General features: G+C 40.7%; 1 protein-coding gene across 2 annotated transcripts in view; it reads left to right on the top strand.

Moving 5' to 3' along the window:
* MMS22L (MMS22 like, DNA repair protein) overlaps nucleotides 1-21,286 on the top strand; it is an 82,420-nt gene that overhangs the window by 45,747 nt on the left and 15,387 nt on the right. For both annotated transcript variants that reach the window (XM_060272605.1, XM_060272606.1), the window contains 5 exons: nucleotides 10,498-10,685; nucleotides 12,722-12,872; nucleotides 17,252-17,394; nucleotides 18,527-18,669; nucleotides 18,827-18,986. In XM_060272605.1, coding sequence (XP_060128588.1) covers nucleotides 10,498-10,685; nucleotides 12,722-12,872; nucleotides 17,252-17,394; nucleotides 18,527-18,669; nucleotides 18,827-18,986 — 785 coding nt within the window. The remainder of the gene's footprint in view (nucleotides 1-10,497; nucleotides 10,686-12,721; nucleotides 12,873-17,251; nucleotides 17,395-18,526; nucleotides 18,670-18,826; nucleotides 18,987-21,286) is intronic.

Genomic DNA, 21,286 nt, shown 5'->3' with positions numbered 1-21,286 from the left:
GAACAATGGCAAAATGAATTGATAGAATACCCAGAGCTAGCATACATGACAGTGAAAATAAGAAACCAAGATGAAACTCAGGTAAAGGATGAGTGGAAATACTTGGGAGAATATTTAAAGATATATAATATTTAACTTACAAGTAGGAACAACAGTTTGAGCAACAGTTACCAACAATAAGGGATATTTATAGGACAAAATAGGATGGAAGAAAAAGATATGCAGCAAAATAAGGTTTGATTAGAATGCCATGGGGGATGGACTGGGAAGTCCTGAGGGAAGTGATTTATTGTGGGAAATGTATGGTGTATATTCATAATTTGGAAAATGATTAATTAAAAAAAAGCAGGAGGAACTGAAATACAGAAAAGTGGAGAGAGCATTTCTAAAAAGTTGGCTTTTCTGAAATGCACACACCTTTTCTCTGGAAAAAAATAGCTTGGAATGCCCCAAGGATTCCCCAGGGTGACATTATGGTTCAGGACTGGTACCAATAACATTTTTATGAAATTTTGCTCGGCTTTATAGGGAACACTTCTCCCTGACTCTTATTAGGGAAGAGAACAGGGTAATTCTAATATAGCAGCTCCATGAGCTTGCCTCGCTCCCCTTCCTCCCCTCAAAAGCAATCTGCAATGTTATTAAAGATCACTTAGCCACAATCAGGTCTATGGGAGAAGATCTGTGGAAGGCAAAAATTGCTCCCCTCCTTTGCCTATGGGGGTCTCTAGGGGAAAAGTGCTCTGCTGCCCGAGAATGGGTGATAGATGAACAAAGGGTGGGCTACTTTTAAATATTATTTCCAAGCATGTTGTTGCTTTTCTTAAACTGAAACTGCAGAAAAGGAATAAAATTTCTTAAATTTGGTGCCTTGTTTAAAACAAACTTCACCCTGACATTTAATTCAATCTTTAACAATGACAACTTTGATATGTCTGCATTATGAACGTTATGACAGAAAAATGGTAGTTGATAGAAACCCTCTTGAGCTTCATTGTCGCCTTTTAAGTTTGAAATGGGTGGGACACAAGACTGAATTTCACTTCATTAGAGTTCATTACAAAAGGGTTTTGCTGTATTGCAGTGTGGTGCTGAACCTCTGGAATTTTTAATGACTTCAGACACCCTTTAGAAGGCTGGGAAACTGAAAGCACAATGCTGTTTCAGTGGAAGTTTTTTCTAAACAGGAAAATTTCTGAAAAAGTCCTTAGTAGCTCTATCTCCCAAGTCCTTAGCAGCTCTATCTTCATGTAAATTAACACTGTAAATTGTGCAGCTAGTGAGGGGGGTGGTAGGAATTAAAATAATTCCAATAAATGGTTTAATTTATGCCTCAGCAGTTAGCATGCTCCTGGTTAACAGAAATACCCTTCGGCTACACAGGATTTTGGAGGGTTGTAGGGTACTCATTTGCACATAAATAGCCATTAACTGATAAATTCCCAGAGGTCTCCTGTTGCATGCTAGTGGTTTTGACCTACTTAGCTAGCTTAAATTTGTTTTACAGAATTATTATAATTCCATCCTTGGCACTTAAACTTTGTGATTAATGCATGCCTCACAATACAATTAAAGTATAATTACACAGATTTACAGTTTGCTATCATGGTGTTATTGTTATTACAAAAGAGCTGGTTTTGGCAAATATTAGAAGAATTAGGGTTCTGATATCCATCACTTTGCAGTTATTAAGTGATTATGTTAAATGGGACTTCTTTACCTCTGAAGAATGAGTTGGAGAGAGGTGAAACATTAACACACTGAATGGCTTTAAGTGATTGTGCAGGAGCTATAAAGTAATTTCTGTCACATATCCGTAGATGATAGGATGCTTTTATTAATCTTCATATTGGAGAGGGCAAGAAGCACCCTTTAATTCTGTTCCTTTAAATCATTTCATTAAGAGTTGAAATGTAGAGACTATGAGGGGTTGTGCCAGTTATAAGTAATGGTTGTTTTGGATAACATGTATCTAAAATCAGGAATCACAGTTGATCTAAAACACAGATCAGAAGTGGAAAACTGGAAACTCATACCAGCACTCAACTGATCCTACGTGGATCTGTTCAGACTAGCACTCTTTATGCTCAAGAGCTGGATCAGCTTGAGGATCAATCTAAATTCTGCTGGCTGCATTCAGTCCAAGTATGCCAGAGAGGTGGATGAAGATTAATGAGCAGGGCATGTCTGCTGTAGCAGTCTGCAGTGGGTCAATGCCAATTTGCAGCATCTGTAATGCGCATCTGACCTGACCCCTCTGCACTGTAACACACATCTGACCTGCATGGTGTGCACTGACAACATATGGAAATTGGTATAGACTTGATGTGGAGCATTTGTGTAGCTCTGCTGAAATCTCTGCCATTATGAAAAGGGATGTGTTTTCCAACTTACAGTGGTGGGGAAAATGGGCTAGTTGCATACAAGCTCTTTCGCTTTGATGTGCATGGCTTGGGACCAGATTTAATGTTTTCAGATGCAACACCAGGGCTGCCTCATCGTGACATGTTGTGTCGCTTTACAAAATTTGCACTAAGTTGCACTAATTTTCTCTCTGAGGTCCTATTTAACACAATCACTTAATTACTGGAAAGTAATGGTTGGGAGAATCCTGATTTTTCTAATATTGCTCACCATTTCATAACTACAGGAACTCAGATTAATTCAATGCAATAGACTGGCAGCACTTTCACTGCAGACAAATAAAATAAAAAAAATCAGATACTGAAGAAGTGTGCATGCACACGAAAGCTCATACCAAAATAAAAACTTAGTTGGTCTTTAAGGTGCTACTGAAGGAATTTTTTTATTTTACTTCGATCCAGACCAACACGGCTACCTACCTGTATGCAGACAAATAGTTGGTGTGACCCCACTCACATGTTGATTCAACTCATGGGCGGGTCCTCCTGAATAGGGTTTAAAAAAAGTATTTACTGTACCTCTTCAGGAGTATTCTTTGTATAATTCTTATTAAGAAGATCTGGTTGTTCTGTATTTGGGATTGGCAGATAGTGACCTGGAGAACCTTTTTTTATCGTGTCAAGTTCAAAAGCAGGCATTACAGCAGCATTGCCCTCTCTGGTCCCATTGTGCACTCAACATCCTTGTCTCCTGGGAGCCTAAAGGGCAGAGAGGGATGGGGAAGACATGACTATGGGACTGCTGAGGAAATTGGAAGTTGCCTTCACTGAGACCTGGAAATTCTGTTTGGGTGAATACAGGTGACAATCAAACCACATGGGAAATAAAGTGAACTCTTGCCACTTGGGTAGAGAGTCATTCTTTGTTATACACAAGAAAGCATGGCAGGGAAAACTTGCACCACATTTGAGGAGCTGGTAACCATGCGGGGAAAAGCCTTATTACATGATGAGCTGTATTTCCGTGCCTTTGTGCCTTCTTTATCAAGCATAGCATTTATACTTTTGTTTTTAATGGGGACATAAGAAGCTGCTTCATACAGAATCCATCTAGCTTAGTAAGGTTGACACTGACTGGCAGCAGCTGTCTCCAAACACTCCTTAGAGATTCTGGAGATGGAACCTGGGGCATTTTCAATGCAAAGCATACGCTCTTCCACTGAGCTATAGCCATTCCTCTTAGTTGATGCTTTTAGCCTGTTAACTGTTATAATATTATTTGAAAACAGCATTGATTTTGTTGTTGTTGTCTTATCTAGGTCCAAATAATAGTTTCGGTTACTAACAGAAATAAAACCTTATGAAATGTAACTAGTTATTTTATATAAGGGATGCTCTGTTCTTGCAGTAACGTGTGTGACAGTGCAGTCTTGTACAGTGGTACCTTGGGTTAAGAACTTAATTCGTTCCGGAGGTCCGTTCTTAACCTGAAACTGTTCTTAACCTGAAGCACCACATTAGCTAATGGGGGCCTTCTGCTGCTGCTGCGCCGCCAGAGCACGATTTCTGTTCTCATCCTGAAGCAAAGTTCTTAACCCGATGTGCTATTTCTGCGTTAGCAGAGTCTGTAACCTGAAGCGTCTGTAACCCGAGGTACCACTGTACCTGTCTCCTCTAAAGTAAGTCACATTGCATTCCAGGACACATTCACTCAGGTAGATGGATAAACAAGTGTAGCCTTGGTTGCTCTGTTTATTTCCAGTGTACCTTCTTATTTTTAATAAGCTTGCATGCAAGTTAATTTTTATCCTAAAGGGTAGCACAAATGCAAAGCATTGGCAAAATGAGAATGGTCAGCAAATAAGAGGTTTGCAGAACCAACTTGCAACGACTGCCCCTCCATAAAGAGAAACAGTACTAATGAATTCAGAAATCCATTGATTTCTCTGCCTCCGTGCAGATTATATGCAGACTTGCTTCAAGGAGAGGAATTTATGAAATGTTTGCTACATCCAGCAAGCAGTGCCACTATAATACTGCTGCTTCCTCAGTGGTTTCCGTTGATCCTGCAGAGTGAAAGGACAGGAGGATCAGCTCAGGTCTAAATGAGATTACAGCTGGTTCGGCAGCTTATCTGGTCTAATGCCAACTAGTGTGGCTTTGCAGGTCCTAAGGGGTTTACAACAGAAACTGTTTATTGAGTATCATCGGTTTACTCAACACAAGCAGCCTAATCCTTCCCAGCCTCAGCATGTTGCAGGATTGTGTGTGAAGCCAAACCAAAAGCTGGTGCAGCCAGAGCCTCGAGAGCCCCTTTGTCTCGCGTGATATTGATTTCCTCCCCTCCTTTCTAGAAGTAAAAAATAAAACCGATAACCAGCCCTATTGTGATCAAAAGGTTAATCTGACCTAAAATCTTACAAAAGCACCCATTAACCCTAGAAGGGATGGCTGCCTTTATTTGCATTTCCATTCATTGGTTTTTCCCCATTCCCCCCTCCTACCATCAAATTTCAAGAAACAAGATAAGGAAAACATCTTAGAAATGTAATAATGCAATGCCTTGCAGTTTCTTGTCTAATAGCTGCTACGATTTTAAATAGTAAGTTTGTATTGGCAGCTACAGTTTTGACTGCCCTATCTTAGAGAGCTGCCATTTCTACCTCGTGGGAGGAAACTGTAGGAGTCCAAGTCTGCTCATTCCTTCCCACTTCTCCTGAGTGGATGTTGAGTGTACTTCTGCACTGGAGGAATGCAAGTAGGAATGCTCCCAAAGGAGGAAGTGTTTAGATCAGGAATGGGGAACCTGTGGCCTTCCAGATGTTGCTGGCCTCCAATCAGCCTCATCCAGAATGGCCATTGGTTGGAGATAGTGAGAGTTGCAATCAAGCAGGATCTGGAGGGGTCACAGGTTCCCCACCCTTGGTTTATATGGCAGATAAGTACTGTATCCCATTACCAAAGAAACAGGTGTTTGGTGTGTTGCATATAGAGGCTTCCTGTCGATGACAAATGTTGTGCCCATGATGCCTCTGCTGCCAGAATATGAGCTTCACCCTAGGAGTTCAAGGATTTATCGATAACAAATCACTCAAGGCAGATTGAGGTGGCAGATGCTGGAATCTTTATTTTACTCTCTTTCCAGTCGTATCTTATTCTTTTATGCCATAAGCTGCCCAGAGAACAATGTTACAGGGCTGAATAATAATAATAATAATAATAATAATAATAATAGTTAAATTTAATAAACTAGTAAAATGCTGGGAACTGCAGAGCACCTGTGGGAGTTTGCCATGCAGCTTATCCTGCACCTCCTATGCTAACCTGTTTCCCGCAGGTGCAGTAGAGAACACTGTCCTGTATCCCATGTTAAAGTAAGCATCACCTGCCAATCCAATTGGCTTATGTACTTGTAACTGTGTGTGTGTGCATGTCTGTCTTGTCATTTCCCCCAGGTAGTGAATTGTATTGGGCCATCCCTTGTCAGTAGAATCAAGTGGTAGAACTAAAGCTGCTACTTCTGGCTCCAAGTGAGGGAATCAAATGCTTGAGCACCCCTTCCCATAGAAACTGGCAGTGTTAGAAGGAGACAACCTGGCCTTAACAGACTGTTTTAATAAGCAAGATGGTCTTTTCATTTTCCCTCCACATGAAGCATCCAAACACGCAACGTTCCACTGCCCCCTGTAGCTGAGTGTAGTACAGCCTAAGAATTTTTTTACAACTTCTAATTCTGCTAATTGTATAGAATGTCCCTAAGTAAGGCCAGCTGGATTTATTTAGTTGGTGTTGGTTTAGCTCCCTCCATTCTGCTCCAGTGGGGTAGATAATAGTGGAAGGCACAGGTAATATTTTTGATAAGATATCAGATGGGAAAAGCAGGTTATCTGTCTCATACCCATGTGTGTAAAATTCCCATGTGTACATTTTGAAAGATATGAGAAAGCAGAGTGAAATGGATTCTGCTAAAAATGATGATCATTCTAAACATGAAGCGAGTCCATAATTTAAACCTAATGGACAAGTTGTGTTCATGATAAAAATGTAATATTTATTCTATCGCTTCTATTTTATCAAACAGGTCTCTAAAGCAGTGGGTTCCGCTCGTATAATAATGAATGTTTAGTGCATTTGGCAATAAAAGCTGTTGGCAGTGAGTGCTTAAGTTCTTTGTTCAGTCACATGAATGGTGCAAATCAAAGCATTTTTTGTCACTATGAGACGTTTTCACCTACATATTGCTTCCCCCCATGCGTGGGTCACTAAATGAATTACATTCAGTTTTACAGCTTAGCTGGTGTTGGAACTTGTTAAATTGATGCCCAGTGGTGGAACTCGTAAAACAGTTTCCTGTTAATGTGCCGAGGCAGAGTTCACATTGTTGATGGTGGCTTTGATCTCATAAACTATCAGTTCATGGTGTCTCAGAGCTGCTGCTATAGGTTTAGCAAGCCTACCGTTGTCTCTGGAAGACAGAAAATTAGCTCTGTTGTCTATCACTTTCTGTAGAGAACAATCTGAGAAGTGAATGGCTGGTGTCTAATGAAAAAGCTTTTGCTAAAAAGGAAGATAGGTTACATGAACAAAACATTTTCCCTACTACTATACATAGATTCCTTCAAGAACATTTAATATTTCACTTGCTACTTTATCATCTTTCAAGGGCTGCTTATGAGCAGATATGTATAGGAATGCTCTGTTAAGCAGCGGCTTCCCATGGGTCTTAAACTTAGCAGGATCTTACCGTTATAAACCAACATACCACTCTCTGCTTAACATTTGTACAGTGTAATGTACAGTGTACATTAGTACAGTGGTACCTCCAGTTGCGGACGGGATCCATTCCAGAGGTCAGGATGGATCCTGAGGTTTTCGCAACCAGAGAGACCGCTCCTGCACATGCACACGCGGCGGTAGAGCGCTTCTGCGCATGCACATGTTGCAAATACCCAGAAAAATGCTTCCGGGTTTGCCGGTTACGCATCCCAAAGTTTTCGTAACCGGAGGGATACGTAAGCAGAGGTAGTGTAGAAGGAAAGTTCATCCTCAGTATTTGATATAGAAGCTACAGATCCATTCCAGCCTTTTTATTCTACCTGCGTCTCTTTGCGCTCCCAACTTATGAGTGGATTGTGGCAGCTGAAGGAGCCGGGATGCCACTCAGTATAACATTACGGTGTACCTGGGCACACCATGTGTGCACGCCCAGTGTGCACGCCTATGCTAATGTCATGTGTTCACCATTTCCCAAAACCAGTAATGAGGAGAGCACAGGCTGCAGAGTAAACAGGAGTGTGTATACAGCCTAATCTTCTGAGTCTGCCTGTACCAACTTTTCAGAATGCCTACTAAACCCAACCCAGACAGGCTATACTGATTTAATTACTTTGCCTCTCTCCCCCACACCCAACCCATTGTCAGATTCAGTAAATATGGAGAAATTATGCACTAGTGTAAACTACCGTAGTGTGCTTGTAGTCAGCTAGTTACTTGGATTGTAAATCAGTGTTCACCAATCATTGTACATTTTCTGTCAAAGTTTAAATGTGTACATATTTATCATATACTTTGTACTATAGCTTATATCCCTTCTAGGCATGATTTTATTCAAAATATTAAAAATACACATATTATACATAGTTTAAAATATATGTGTTTAATGCATAGTTTATTAGACTAATATTTAAAATTATATCAACATGGATATGACATTTGGATCTAATTCTAGACTCGCGGGTGTGCTCTTTAAACTTGGAGTATCCCTTTTGCTGCAGATCTTTTGAATTTTGTGCTGATATGTGGATATATCCTGCAGTCAGAGATGACAAAGTAACCAAGCCTTTCAATAAATCTGTGTTCAGGCAGTTCGGAAGGTGTGTTGACAACAGGCAATACATTTGCTTTGGGTGATGTATACATCTTTTGAATGAAACCATATTAAGTATCATAATCATGTCCCTTTAATTCACAATGTCTACAGTTCAGTAAACTTTTATTGTGACAAAATACTGACAAATGAGAGAAGGAAACATCAAAAAGATTTTAAAAGGCTGTGTTTTGTTTATGCGTGGGGACGTTTCAAAATCCCTTTCCCCTCTGAAGTTGGGAGATCTTCCAGAATGGTACCCACTGCAGCACCAGAGGCCACAGTTAGAAGAAGAACCCTTTACTGCTAAGTACTGATTTATGGGACGCAGGTGGCGCTGTGGGTTAAACCACAGAGCCTAGGGCTTGCTGATCAGAAGGTCAGTGGTTCGAATCCCTGCGATGGGGTGAGCTCCCGTTGCTCGGTCCCAGCTCCTGCCAACCTAGCAGTTCGAAAACACGTCAAAGTGCAAGTAGATAAATGGGGGAGGTAAACGGCGTTTCCGTGTGCTGCTCTGGTTTGCCAGAAGTGGCTTTGTCATGCTGGCCACATGACCTGGAAGCTGTATGCCGGCTCCCTTGGCCAATAATGCGAGATGAGTGCGCAACCCCAGAGTCGGTCACGACTGGACCTAATGGTCAGGGGTCCCTTTACCTTTACTGATTTATAGTTGAAAGGGTTTCAGCTTTTGTCATAGTGGATCAGGAACAGTGTTATTGCTATTTAATTTTGAAGTTCTAATTGAGAGGAAAATTTGAGTGGCAACAGCTCCCAGCTCCTAGCAGTTTGGAAGCATACCAGCATGAGTAGGTAACTTCCAACTTTGAACTATATGGTTACTGACTAGCGCACACCATGACAGGTGATGAAGAAGGAAAAATATGATAGAGTTGTTTTCTTCTCTTTTTCACACTCACTCCATAAATGGTTTAGTAACCATGCAAACTAAAAATACAGTAGTTGGCCATGTCAACATTGTTCCCATAAATTTATCACAATTTTCTTTGTCCTTCCAAGAAAATCAACACAAGAATGAACAGTGAGGTAGAAAATGTTTGGTTTTTAAAATGTTTTAGCTTGTTTAGTTTTAGTTTTACTTTTTGAGTTGTTTAATTTTCACACAAAAATAAAAAATGAGTAGTCCAGCCTGGAATGCAATTCACAAATGTAAAAGCCCCTTTCCGTTTCAGCCCTGATTATGGCCTGCCAGCAACATTAGTTTTATGAGATATCTGACTTCTCCTTGATATATGCCATTGTCTAATAAATACTTTGACCGCTTTTTATAGAATTTAATAAAGCAAATGTAGTAATGTTGCCTGTGTCTTAATCTACAATCTCAACTGAGTTGACCAGGAGATAAATAGGAGCAGGAATGATAGTGCGTTGCTACAGATTGTTTTTAATAAGCATGTTATTTAGTTGATCATCTAAGAACAGTAATGCCTCATATCCTAGTCTGCCAGACAAATTTATTAATGCTTCCTGCCCCTCCTTCCACCCATTTCTCTGAGAACATTGATTCCCTGCAGACACATCTCTATTGAACCTTTAGAAAGTCACAACTTCCACATTAGATTAAGTAGTAGGAATGGTACTAACAGAATCAAAGAAAATTGAGTGTGTTATTGAATTCATGCCACATTGTCTCTGGAAAAGACTGACGTTGTGTATAGTGGTAACTCCTGTCCTTATTCCACTAGTAAAACTGGGGGCATTGATTCAAAACCAAACCGCACAATGTATCTAAAAAAACGGTTAAATCTCCATTTTTGTGTTTTTTTCTTTTGTGTGTGTGCCGAGGCTTCATAAATAAATCTTCAAGGGGAAATGCATTACCTAAAATTATAACTGTTTCTGTGCCAGTTCTAATTCCTGTACCCTTCCATACCAAATTAACTAATAGTAGAAGATCTGGCTTTGGATTGTAAGCAGACCGACTTGTCAGTTGATAAATGCATGCATTCATTTTGGAGCCTGCCTGTTTCTCATTTGGGTCTGACACATTAAGAGGTGCGTAATGAATGGTTGACACCAGTAATTAACATTAACTTTATGGTGCTTAATATGCCATCATTTACCCATCAGATAGCTGGTATGCAGAAATGTCTTTGGATCAAGGTTTTAATTATAGGAAATGATATTTCAGTACTTGCATTTTGTACAGTGCAAATACTGTCTGTACAGTAATACTTCTAAGGAATTCAGGTGTGTTTCTGCACCACCACCAGTACATAGGATGTTAATATCACTTGTGTTTCTCCCTAGGACTGTGCACAAAAACTTAAACCAAGGACTGCCTTCGGGGAATACAGGCCCAAATGCTCAGTTGTCGTCGGTGGCGAAAGAGCACCACCTTGCTGTTGGCAAAGCTCTCTGGAGAAATTTCTTTCCCTTCTTGAAGAGCCAGAGAATGCTGCAGACGCCTTGTTCCCAGCTTGCAGATACAGCTGCAGGTCTGTTTGGCTATCCTCTACATCCTTGGTACCATCTTGTAACTGTTAATTTGTCAGCAAATGATGGAACTTCTATAGGGATGTTCAGCATTTTTACGTGTGTAGGTGGATGTACACACAGAGAGAGGGAGAGAGAGAGAGAGAGATGAACCAACACATTATTAGAATACTCTGGAGTACTCATCTTATTAATATGGTGTCTCTATCCACAACTTGAGCATTACTTTTCCTCTGCTGTCATTTGTTACATTTGAAATATGAGCTATAATTTTCTGCAAGGTTAATGGTTGATGCTGCTAAATGCTTCATCATATCAAATGTGATGCATATTTTCAGAGCTTAAATGAGTTTGTTCATAGCTCTTCTGCTTCTCGAAATTCCTTTCTCCCCAATGTTTCTCTCAGGTTATAATAATACTCATTTTGTAAATGGCTTTCTAAGCATATATCAGACAACATTTAAGCACATGGTGTGACGTCCCGATTTAAAAAGCAAAACACCACCGCCTTCTTTTCTGATGTCTTACACTGTAGGAATGCTACTCGAAATCCTAGCAGTTGGAATAGCATATTGAGAGTAAACTATAATAGTGCCAATCCTTGACTTTAGTGGAGCTGTGCCCAGCTGATCTGGTTCTTTTGTATTTTGATACAATGTCATTTCTTCCATGAAATTTCTATATCGTAATACTGCATATTTCAATTTGACAAGGCTTGTACCTAGCTATAATGGCACACTGAATCCATTTAAATAATATTTGGAAAAGGCAGATTTGAATTTAAATGTATTTTACCCCAACATGAATTAAGAACTGAGTTTTATGAGCTCTCAAAGACCCGGTCAATAATGGAAATAAAGAAAGACCCTTGAACTTCAGCAGCTTTGCAATAATTAAGATATAATAGTAATAGAAAAGAATGTGGTGGAAAGGAAATGCTCTGCCACTTGCCAAGTGTATTAAGGAAATCATGCTAAGGCAGAAACCTAGTATCCCATCAAAAAGTCCACTCTGGTTTTCTTTAGATAATCGTTTAAAAAAGTAACATCCCATTGGATTAACATCGCTGTGTGAAAATTAGCACTGGGGGTATAGCGATGTATGTAATTCAACAGTTTAGAAGAATGAAAGGGAAAGTGTGAGCTACAAACTATGATAAGAAAATATAATGAGTAAATATAAGATGATATAGTAGCACAGTGTTATCAACCCCCCCCCCTTTTTGGCCGAGGAACATCTGCCATGATATCCATAACATATTGTGGTACTCTGCTGAACCCCAACACATACTCTTTTGCTGCCACCCCTACATTTTAAAAATATGGTAATAGGTGGCAGTGAGTGACTGGGGAAGAAGAGGGGAGAATGAAAGTCCTGTGGTGCAAGATTGAAAGAATGTGCGGGACCCCAGTAGATGCTCATGGAGCCCTGATTAAAAGCACTTCCATAGTACTAACAGCACAATCACAACTATACCTACTCAGAAGTAAGTCCTATTGAATTCAGTGGGGCTTACTCCTAGGTAAGTGCTGTTAGGAATGCAGCCTAAGGGTATACATATTGAGCCTGTTATCTTTTTTTTTAAGAATACTTTTGAACCCGCAATAGTGGTCATTCTGCTCACAGAAAAGTGTATGAGTTTCCACTTGCTTACAAATGTAGCTTTAAGGTAATAGGAGTTCCTTATCGGATGAGAAACTAGTTTCCAAACTTCAGAATTCTCAAAGACAAAAAATGACATTTATGATTCTTTCCCCTTTTGTATGTAATTGCCCCTGCAAGTGGAAAAACAGCACTGGGGAAAAACGGATTTTGAGCAGACAAATGTCTGGCAGGGAAGAGGAGTTCCATCTCTCTTCTCTTTCCCCCCCTTTCTCTGAGCTGGAACTCTGCTCAAGATTCCAGAGTCCCCAAATGCATATCACTAGTGTGTTTTTTGGGGTGGGGGTACCCTTTTCATGGAAAAGAGCTGCAGAAGTACACAAAATGCATGCTTTTACCCTGAATTTCTCCCCTCTTTCTTTCCTTTAAAAAATAGGTTTTACTTTACTGGCTTTGGATTTGCCCAGCACATGTACATCAGATCTTCAGCCTCAACCAGTTTTATCAATGATGCAGTTGTTTGGGTGGGATGATATGGTTTGCCCTCTGCTGGTTTCAAGGTATCTAAGCCATGTAATACAAAACAGGTGAGTGATGTAAACTTACTTGGAGAAGTGAGAGCAGATGCTTTCTAGTCATATGTTCTATTCTCTTGTTTACTGGTTTTTGTTTCAGTGGCCTTCAGAGTTTATTGTACAATGCCTATGAGTTGTTTGTTGGAAGTGCAACTAAGTAATTTTATGAAAAAATAATCATAAACATGAGAGGTATGGCTGGGAAATGCTTCCTTGGATTGATATAAAGTGTTTGCACTAGCCAAGAGGAATTTTTGACCCTTTTTTTTTTACACCCAACTCCATCCTGTGCCATATCACAAATTACTTTTGAAATTCTCCATTTACCAGTATACATAGATGGCCTGCTTTTCAGGAAGTGAAAGTCCCCTTTGGCTTTGGCCCAAGGTTTTTTGGGCCCTAGTCTCTTAGTCAAAAGTACATAAAAGTATAAATATTTCTACAGAGGTACGTTGCTTCCATTTGTTGTTCTGACAACTGTTATTTATTGACAACCGGAATCTCATAGCGCCTGCCATTGTACAAACCATTTGGGGAATCTGTAAGATGCAGGTATCTAATTCTGGGTAGTTCATCTGATGTTATGAATTCAACTGTATGTAACACTTGGCACACAGTTGTGGGAATTTGCTGCACCACCGAGGAATTTCATAGCACATTTTTCAAAATGGCATAAACTAAGAACAAGCTAGACAAGCATCCATCAGCCACACTTTAAATTTAGACTATATTGCCTCAGGGTGGCAGGTTAAACTAAACAACCCACAAGACCCCTTCCAATTCTCAGCCTTTATAAGTGATTTAACAAAATATGTGGGAGAAGGCACAGAGCTTACATGTAGGAAGATGTCCAGAGCATTAAAATCAATGGGAGTTTTACATTGAGCCTTAATGACAATAAACTGTAATGATAGCTTGTATGATTTAAAAGGGAGAGGATGGTAGCTAATACAAAGCTCCTGGTTCAATATCTTGCCTCCTGGTAAAAACAAGAAATATGGTTGAAATACTGGAGAGCTGTTACCAGTCAATGCAAACTGTACTGAATTGGATGAGTCAGTGGCCTGTCTCAGTTTCCTTTATACATGTGCATGCAAGATTTTTGTTCCTGGTTTTGAGATCCATTTGATATACAGTGGAACCTCGGTTTATGAACACCTCGGTTTATGAATTTTCGGTTTACGAACACCGCGGACCCATCTGGAACGGATTAATTCACTTTCCATTACTTTCAATGGGAAAGTTCGCTTCAGTTTATGAACGCTTCAGTTTATGAACAGACTTCCGGAACCAATTACCCCCATGCTTCGGGTTAAGTACGCTTCAGGTTGAATACTCCGCGGACCTGTCTGGAAAGGATTAATCCACTTTCCATTACTTTCAATGGGAAAGTTTGCTTCAGTTTATGAACGCTTCAGTTTATGAACAGACTTCCAGAACCAATTGTGTTCATAAACCGAGGTACCACTGTATTCGTAGTAATGTGTCATGCCTTTATATTCAGAATATGCCCTCTGTTCTAACTCAGAGGCAACTAGTACAAATTGCCCTATTATTTACAAAGTTTCAGATCTTTCAGTTATATCAGAAATATTGTTCACATTTGTTTTTCAACACAATTATGTCTCTAAAGTAGGAATATCTAGCCCTCATTTCAGGGGACTGATACAGCCCAGCCCAAGCAACTGCCTTCCGCCTCCCCAAAAGAGACGCCACAATTTTTGGCAGCAGAGTCAACAAGAAGACTATAAGTAGGCACAGCAGTGGAATGGGCGAAGCTCAGTTGAGATGGGCTTCATCTGGTCCCCAGGAAGTCTTAGAGTTGACTAGAGAGGAGGCTATAAGCACAGAGTTGGATCCCAGAGAGGGACCAGGTGGATAACAGAGAAGGGACCCACCCTTATGTAGCCAGACACTTCCAGTCATGAAGGAAGAGTGTACACAATTTCCCAACTGTTTCAGGGAGAAAGTCCGGTTGGGCAAAGCTCTGGACCCTTGCAACAGAGGTTAAAAATAATAATAAAGGTTTGTTCAAAGCAAGAGGAAGATCAAGCAAGTAGTAAGTCCTCCATGTGGAAAAGACAGAGGAATGCTATTGGAGGAAAGGGAGAAGATGGAAATGCTGAACACATACTTTGCCTCTGTCTTCACTCAAAAGGAAAACACTGCCGAACCAACAGAATATTAAAATACAATAATAGGGAAAGAGGTGGTAAGGGAACAACTAGCTACTTAAATGAATCAAATCTCCAGGTCCAAAGAGTAGTAAAGGAACTTGCAGATGTACTGGTAGTACATGTGAACAGAATCTAGGGGTCTTGGTAGACCACAAGCTTAACACGAGTCAACAGTGTGGTGCAGCAGGAAGAAATGCTAATACAATTCTAGGCTGCATCAATGGAGGTCTAGGGTCCCAATGATGGGAAGTAATAGTCCCGCTCTATTCTGCCTTGGTCAGACCACACCTGGCGTGCTTTGTCCAGTTCTAGGCTCCACAATTTAAGAAGGATATTGACAAACTGGAACGTGTGCAGAGGAGGGCAACCAAGATGATAAAGGATCTGGAAACGAAGCCTTATGAGGAGCCGTTGAGGGAAGTAGATATGTTTGGCCTGGAAAAGAGGAGACTGAGAGGAGATATGATAGCCATCTTCAAATATCTAAAGATGGAGCAAGCTTGTTTTTTCTTAGCTCTGGAGGCTAGGACCCGAAGCAATGGCTTCCAGTTACAAGAAAGGACATTCTGACTAAACATCGGGAAGAATTTTCTGACAGTAACAGCTGTTCAACAGTGGAGCAGACCTCCTTGGAATGTGGTAGACATTTCTTCTTTGGAGGTTTTTAAGCAGAGGTTGTCTTTGTCCATGGAGTTTTGTCTTTGTCCATGGACCGAAAGGGCAGAGGAACCAGAGAACAGATAGCAAACATGCGCTGGATTATGGAGAAAGCTAGAGAGTTCCAGAAAAACATCTACTTCTGCTTCATTGACTATGCAAAAGCCTTTGACTGTGTCGACCACAGCAAACTACGGCAAGTTCTTAAAGAAATGGGAGTGCCTGATCACCTCATCTGTCTCCTGAGAAATCTCTATGTGGGACAAGAAGCTACAGTTAGAACTGGATATGGAACAACTGATTGGTTCAAAATTGGGAAAGGAGTACGACAAGGTTGTATATTGTCTCCCTGCTTATTTAACTTATATGCAGAATTCATCATGCGAAAGGCTGGACTAGATGAATCCCAAGCCGGAATTAAGATTGCCGGAAGAAATATCAACAACCTCAGATATGCAGATGACACAACCTTGATGGCAGAAAGCGAGGAGGAATTAAAGAACCTTTTAATGAGGGTGAAAGAGGAGAGCGCAAAATATGGTCTGAAGCTCAACATCAAAAAAACCAAGATCATGGCCACTGGTCCCATCACCTCCTGGCAAATAGAAGGGGAAGAAATGGAGGCAGTGAGAGATTTTACTTTCTTGGGCTCCTTGATCACTGCAGATGGTGACAGCAGTCACGAAATTAAAAGACGCCTGCTTCTTGGGAGAAAAGCAATGACAAACCTAGACAGCATCTTAAAAAGCAGAGACATCACCTTGCCGACAAAGGTCCGTATAGTTAAAGCTATGGTTTTCCCAGTAGTGATGTATGGAAGTGAGAGCTGGACCATAAAGAAGGCTGATCGCCGAAGAATTGATGCTTTTGAATTATGGTGCTGGAGGAGACTCTTGAGAGTCCCATGGACTGCAAGAAGATCAAACCTATCCATTCTTAAGGAAATCAGCCCTGAGTGCTCCCTGGAAGGACAGATCGTGAAGCTGAGGCTCCAATTCTTTGGCCACCTCATGAGAAGAGAGGAATCCTTGGAAAAGACCTTGATGTTGGGAAAGATGGAGGGCACTAGGAGAAGGGGACGACAGAGGACGAGATGGTTGGACAGTGTTCTCGAAGCTACGAACATGAGTTTGACCAAACTGCGGGAGGCAGTGGAAGACAGGAGTGCCTGGCATGCTATGGTCCATGGGGTCACGAAGAGTCGGACACGACTAAACGACTAAACAACAACAACAACAAGCAGAGGTTGGATGGTCATCTGTCATGGATACTTTGGTTGAGATTCCTGCATTTCAAGGGATTGGACTAGATGACCCCTGGGGTCCCTTCCAACTCTAGAATGCTATGATTCTAGAATTTGTTGCAGCTTTATTTCTCGTACTACTGCAGGCATGATATTTTGTTTCACAGTGCACAAAGTATCCCCTGGCGACAAGCAATGGCAGAGGGTTACATATGAAAACACAGGGGGAAAGGTACAAAAAAAAGAGGACAAAGGGTTACTTTCCTATCTATTTGTCTACTTATTTTTTCCTTACTGATTCTTCTTTCCTGCAGTGAATTGTCTGAAGCTCTTACTAGAATGGGTCATATGTCCTACCAACCCTTGTTGGTACAGTCTTGGTTTCGATGCGTTTTGCAAATGTTTATCGATCAGCCTCCTGATACTTTGATCAGGACAGATGTTGAGCGAACAGCTGGTAAGTATGCTTCTTTAATATACAAGTATTAAAGAATATCTGTGTTATTCCCAATGTTTAGTCAGAATCTCATTTATTGTAAGTTCGGGTCCTACCCCTTGGAGCAGCAGAAAACAAGCTTGCTCGATCTCCATGTGACAACCCTTCACATATTTGAATAATTGTTCTGGAAAAACAATTAGTGCTCAAGTTACATAAGTAGAAAGCATGGCCTAAAGTCAACAATTGGGAATACAGTGGTGCCTTGCTAGACAAATGCCCTGTTAGACGAATTTTTCGCTATACGAATAGGTTTTGCGATCAGAGGTTGCCTCGCAAGACGACAAGGTTTTCTATGGCCGCCGCTTCGTCTTGAGAAGCGTGGCCATAAAAACATCCAATCACAAAACCTATTTGCAAAAGGCATTTGTCTAGCGAAAGGGGAATCAGCTGTAGCAGGGAAGAAGGCAAAGGAAGATCAGCTGAGAGGCGCTGACAGCTGTCAGCGCCTCTCAGCTGATCTTCCTTTGCCTTCTTTCCGCACTGCAGCTGGTTCCCCTTTGTGTTCCGCTGGTCTCTGCCGGTTGCCTGCCTGCCTTCCCCGAGCCAAGAGAGCAAGCTCCGCCGCCGCCAGTCCCCCGGAGCCCATAGGAATGAATTGATTAAGTTTCAATGCATTCCTATGGGAAACCGCAGCTCGCTAGACGAAAAATTCATTACACGAATTGACCCGTGGAACGAATTACATTCGTTTAGCGAGGCACCACTGTATTATGCAAATTGTCGTTTATTGTAACCCACCAGACATAGTGGTTGTCAATGCAGTGCCTTCCAGATGTTGCTGGACTTCAGCTCCCATCAGCCCCAGCCAGTATGATCAGTGGTCAGAGATGGTGACAGTTGTAGTCCAATAACATCTAGAGGGCACAACATTGGCTACCCCTGCAGGAGAGTGAGACTACTTTGCCTTTCTTGTTTTGTTTGCTGTTGAGTACTGAAAATTGATTGTCCAATTTTGTAATCATAGTCGCGAATGCTGATTAGCACCCCAGGCTCAAGGGTGGGAGGGGAAATTTAGAGTTGAATCCAAAGCTGCATGAACTTGCTGTCGATCCGTGCCAATTATTTTTCATGTTCTCATGATAACCAATAGATAAGGCTTATATGGAACAACTGACCGAGCTCACAAGATTGATATTAAAACTTCCAGAAGTTAGAGATATCTTTGCAAAGGCTCATGTTGATGATTCACTCTCCAAACAAGACCCTAATGAAGCTGTTTTTCAGTTTGTTAAGGTACAGTATTTCCTATAAATACCAGTTTTGGAGGATTCTGAAAATGCAATGTTTGGGCCCACATTTGAAGAAACATTTGTTTTATTTCAGTGGAATATTAACCAAGACCTATCATCTTATACTAATTCTATTTGCACACCTGTTTTCATTGTCTCAGGCTGTTGGTAAAAATTACAGTGGACTTCAGACACTAGCTGAAAAATCAGCCATGGTGGCAAAGGCACTGGAATACCTTGGTGATGTATTAAAATATGTAAAACCCTACTTGACAAAGAAAGGACCTGCGGAAGGATTGCATCTCACCTACAGAATTATAGGTAAATATCACATATTCCTTTACTATATAAAATTATGCAAAGGGGTGATTTTTTATTTTAAAAAAACACCTCCCAATTGTTTGGTATGGAAACCAAAATTGAGAAGAAAAACAGTTCTGCCTTATAAGGCATTCCAGGGCATTAAGTATCATGTGGACTGTTTCTACTGACATTTGAAACACTGTCTTTCTTTCTCTAGGTCAGTGGTTCTCAAACATTTTTCTCCGGGTCACACTTTCAGAATAAAAATTAGCTGACGCTACACATCTTTTTTTTTTATTAATAAGAAATAGGTTGGACAAGAAGAAACAACTCCTAGCAGTGCTTGATTTACAACATAGTCCACAATTACTTTATCATATGATCTGGGCACCCAGAAAGTATAAAACAATGCAGCTACATAAGATTCCCAAAATATCCATATTTGGGCTGGGTCGGTTGATAACTATACTACACTGAAATGTTAAAATGTTTCTTTGATTGTCCTTGACTCTGGCTGCCACACTTGCCATCCTCTCCTGCCACATCCTTTGAGAACCACTGCTTCAAGTGGTGCTGTCTAATCAAGAAACTGATCCTGGTGGCAGATTCCCTAGTGAGAAAATATAATAGTTAATTAAGAGAGAGAGAGTGTGTGTGTGAGGGTTAAAAAATTTCTGCTAGAAGCCATTTCTCCTTACCCTAATGCTTTGCCCCAGAATGACTGGAAAATATGGCAAAGGTGGTGGTCTTCCCCTCCTCTCCCTCTTTCTCACATTCATTCAGACATGTCCACTGTCATGCTTCCATGTGTATACATTCCATGTTAACACATGCACAATGAAAACCCTAACACGTGGACACCATTCCTGTGCACTTTCTAGGGCAGACAGTGGTTGAGAAACGTAACAACACATTTACAAGGTTATGAGTGGAATATAAGAACTGTTAAAAATGGAAAATGTCGCTCTCCTTTCCCTGCTCAGCCCATCAGAAGCCTCCACTGAAACCAGGTTCCTTCTGTGGATGAAAAGGAGCCCTTATGTTTGTGGAAGGGCAAGTCTGCAACTAGCCCAGTGAGACTTGCATACGTGACTTGTTCATCAGGAAGGCTGGGGAAAGCTCTGCACGTGAGCAGGGCCCTCATTAAGGTCACCTGAGCCTCTCACAGGCAACTGCTTCTCTCCTATTCTAGTTGAGATTAAAGATGGTACAGCTACCTTGCAATTTGCGCGAATTCAACTTTAAGTGCTTGGCTGGAAAAATATATAAAAAGGAGGACTGACTTCTGGGGGGGGGGCACAAGCAATCCACCTGCCATTGCACTCACCTTGGGAGAGCATTTGAAGGTGCAGAGAGAGAGTGTGTTTTGACTATACATGACTTTGGCTTTATGTGCTATCCCCAGAACATAACCCCACATAAATTGAGAGCTGATTATAGAGGAGAACCCAAACACATAGACTAAATCCCATATAGCTGTGCACTTGTGTGAGGGTGCTTCAGAGGAAAGGCAAGAGCAAAATATTTAGAGGCTCAGTGTTTTTGGCTCTTACATGATTCTGGAGGAGTGAATGTTTTGAATCAAGGAAAAGTGGGTGGACAGAACGTTTGATACCTAAAGAGAGATTGAGCCTGCTCTTATATATAATATTGATCTCCAGTGTTGCTATGTAAATATAATTAATAACAACAGTAATGATAATTACATTTGTTCCTGAATCTTCAATGTAAGTCGTATAAATTGCTGTTTTTTATTTTATTTTAGCCTTGATTGATTCAGCCCAAGGAAAATTAATAACCAAAACAAGAAGAATTTTCTTTCAGATATTATGCATATGCTGCCAGACAATTGTGTCTTTCAGCTTTGAAACATCTTAGCGTAAATTACAGTGTTAAGGACCATTGGACATAGTAGTCTGGGTCAAAGAGAGCAGTTTTATTTCAGATGTTCCCATGGAATAGTTATTAAAAAATAGATTAGCACCACTGGAGCTGCTGTTAAGTGTCTGCTCTTTTTCTGTGTTATGTTCCACTCCACAAAATTAGTGTAGTTGCCTTTATTTTCAGGGATGACAGGTTGACTTTTTATATTAATAACGTCTGTAAAAGCTTGTTTTCATTCTCTTCCATTATCTGTATTGGTTTCAGTTACATACATCCTCCCTGTGTTTTTCTTTCTTTTAAAAAAGCATTTCCTATTTCATTGATTACAGTGCATAGCTTGAAAACAATATATGCAAAACTAAGCGGGCATTCTAATTTATTTCTGTATGATACTCCCAGTTAGACCCTTTGGTAACAATCCAGCAAAGGTGAAG

This window comes from Zootoca vivipara, chromosome 3, assembly GCF_963506605.1.
Source record: "Zootoca vivipara chromosome 3, rZooViv1.1, whole genome shotgun sequence".
NCBI classification, from domain to species: Eukaryota; Metazoa; Chordata; class Lepidosauria; order Squamata; family Lacertidae; genus Zootoca; species Zootoca vivipara.
This window is presented reverse-complemented; position numbering and strand designations above follow the sequence as displayed.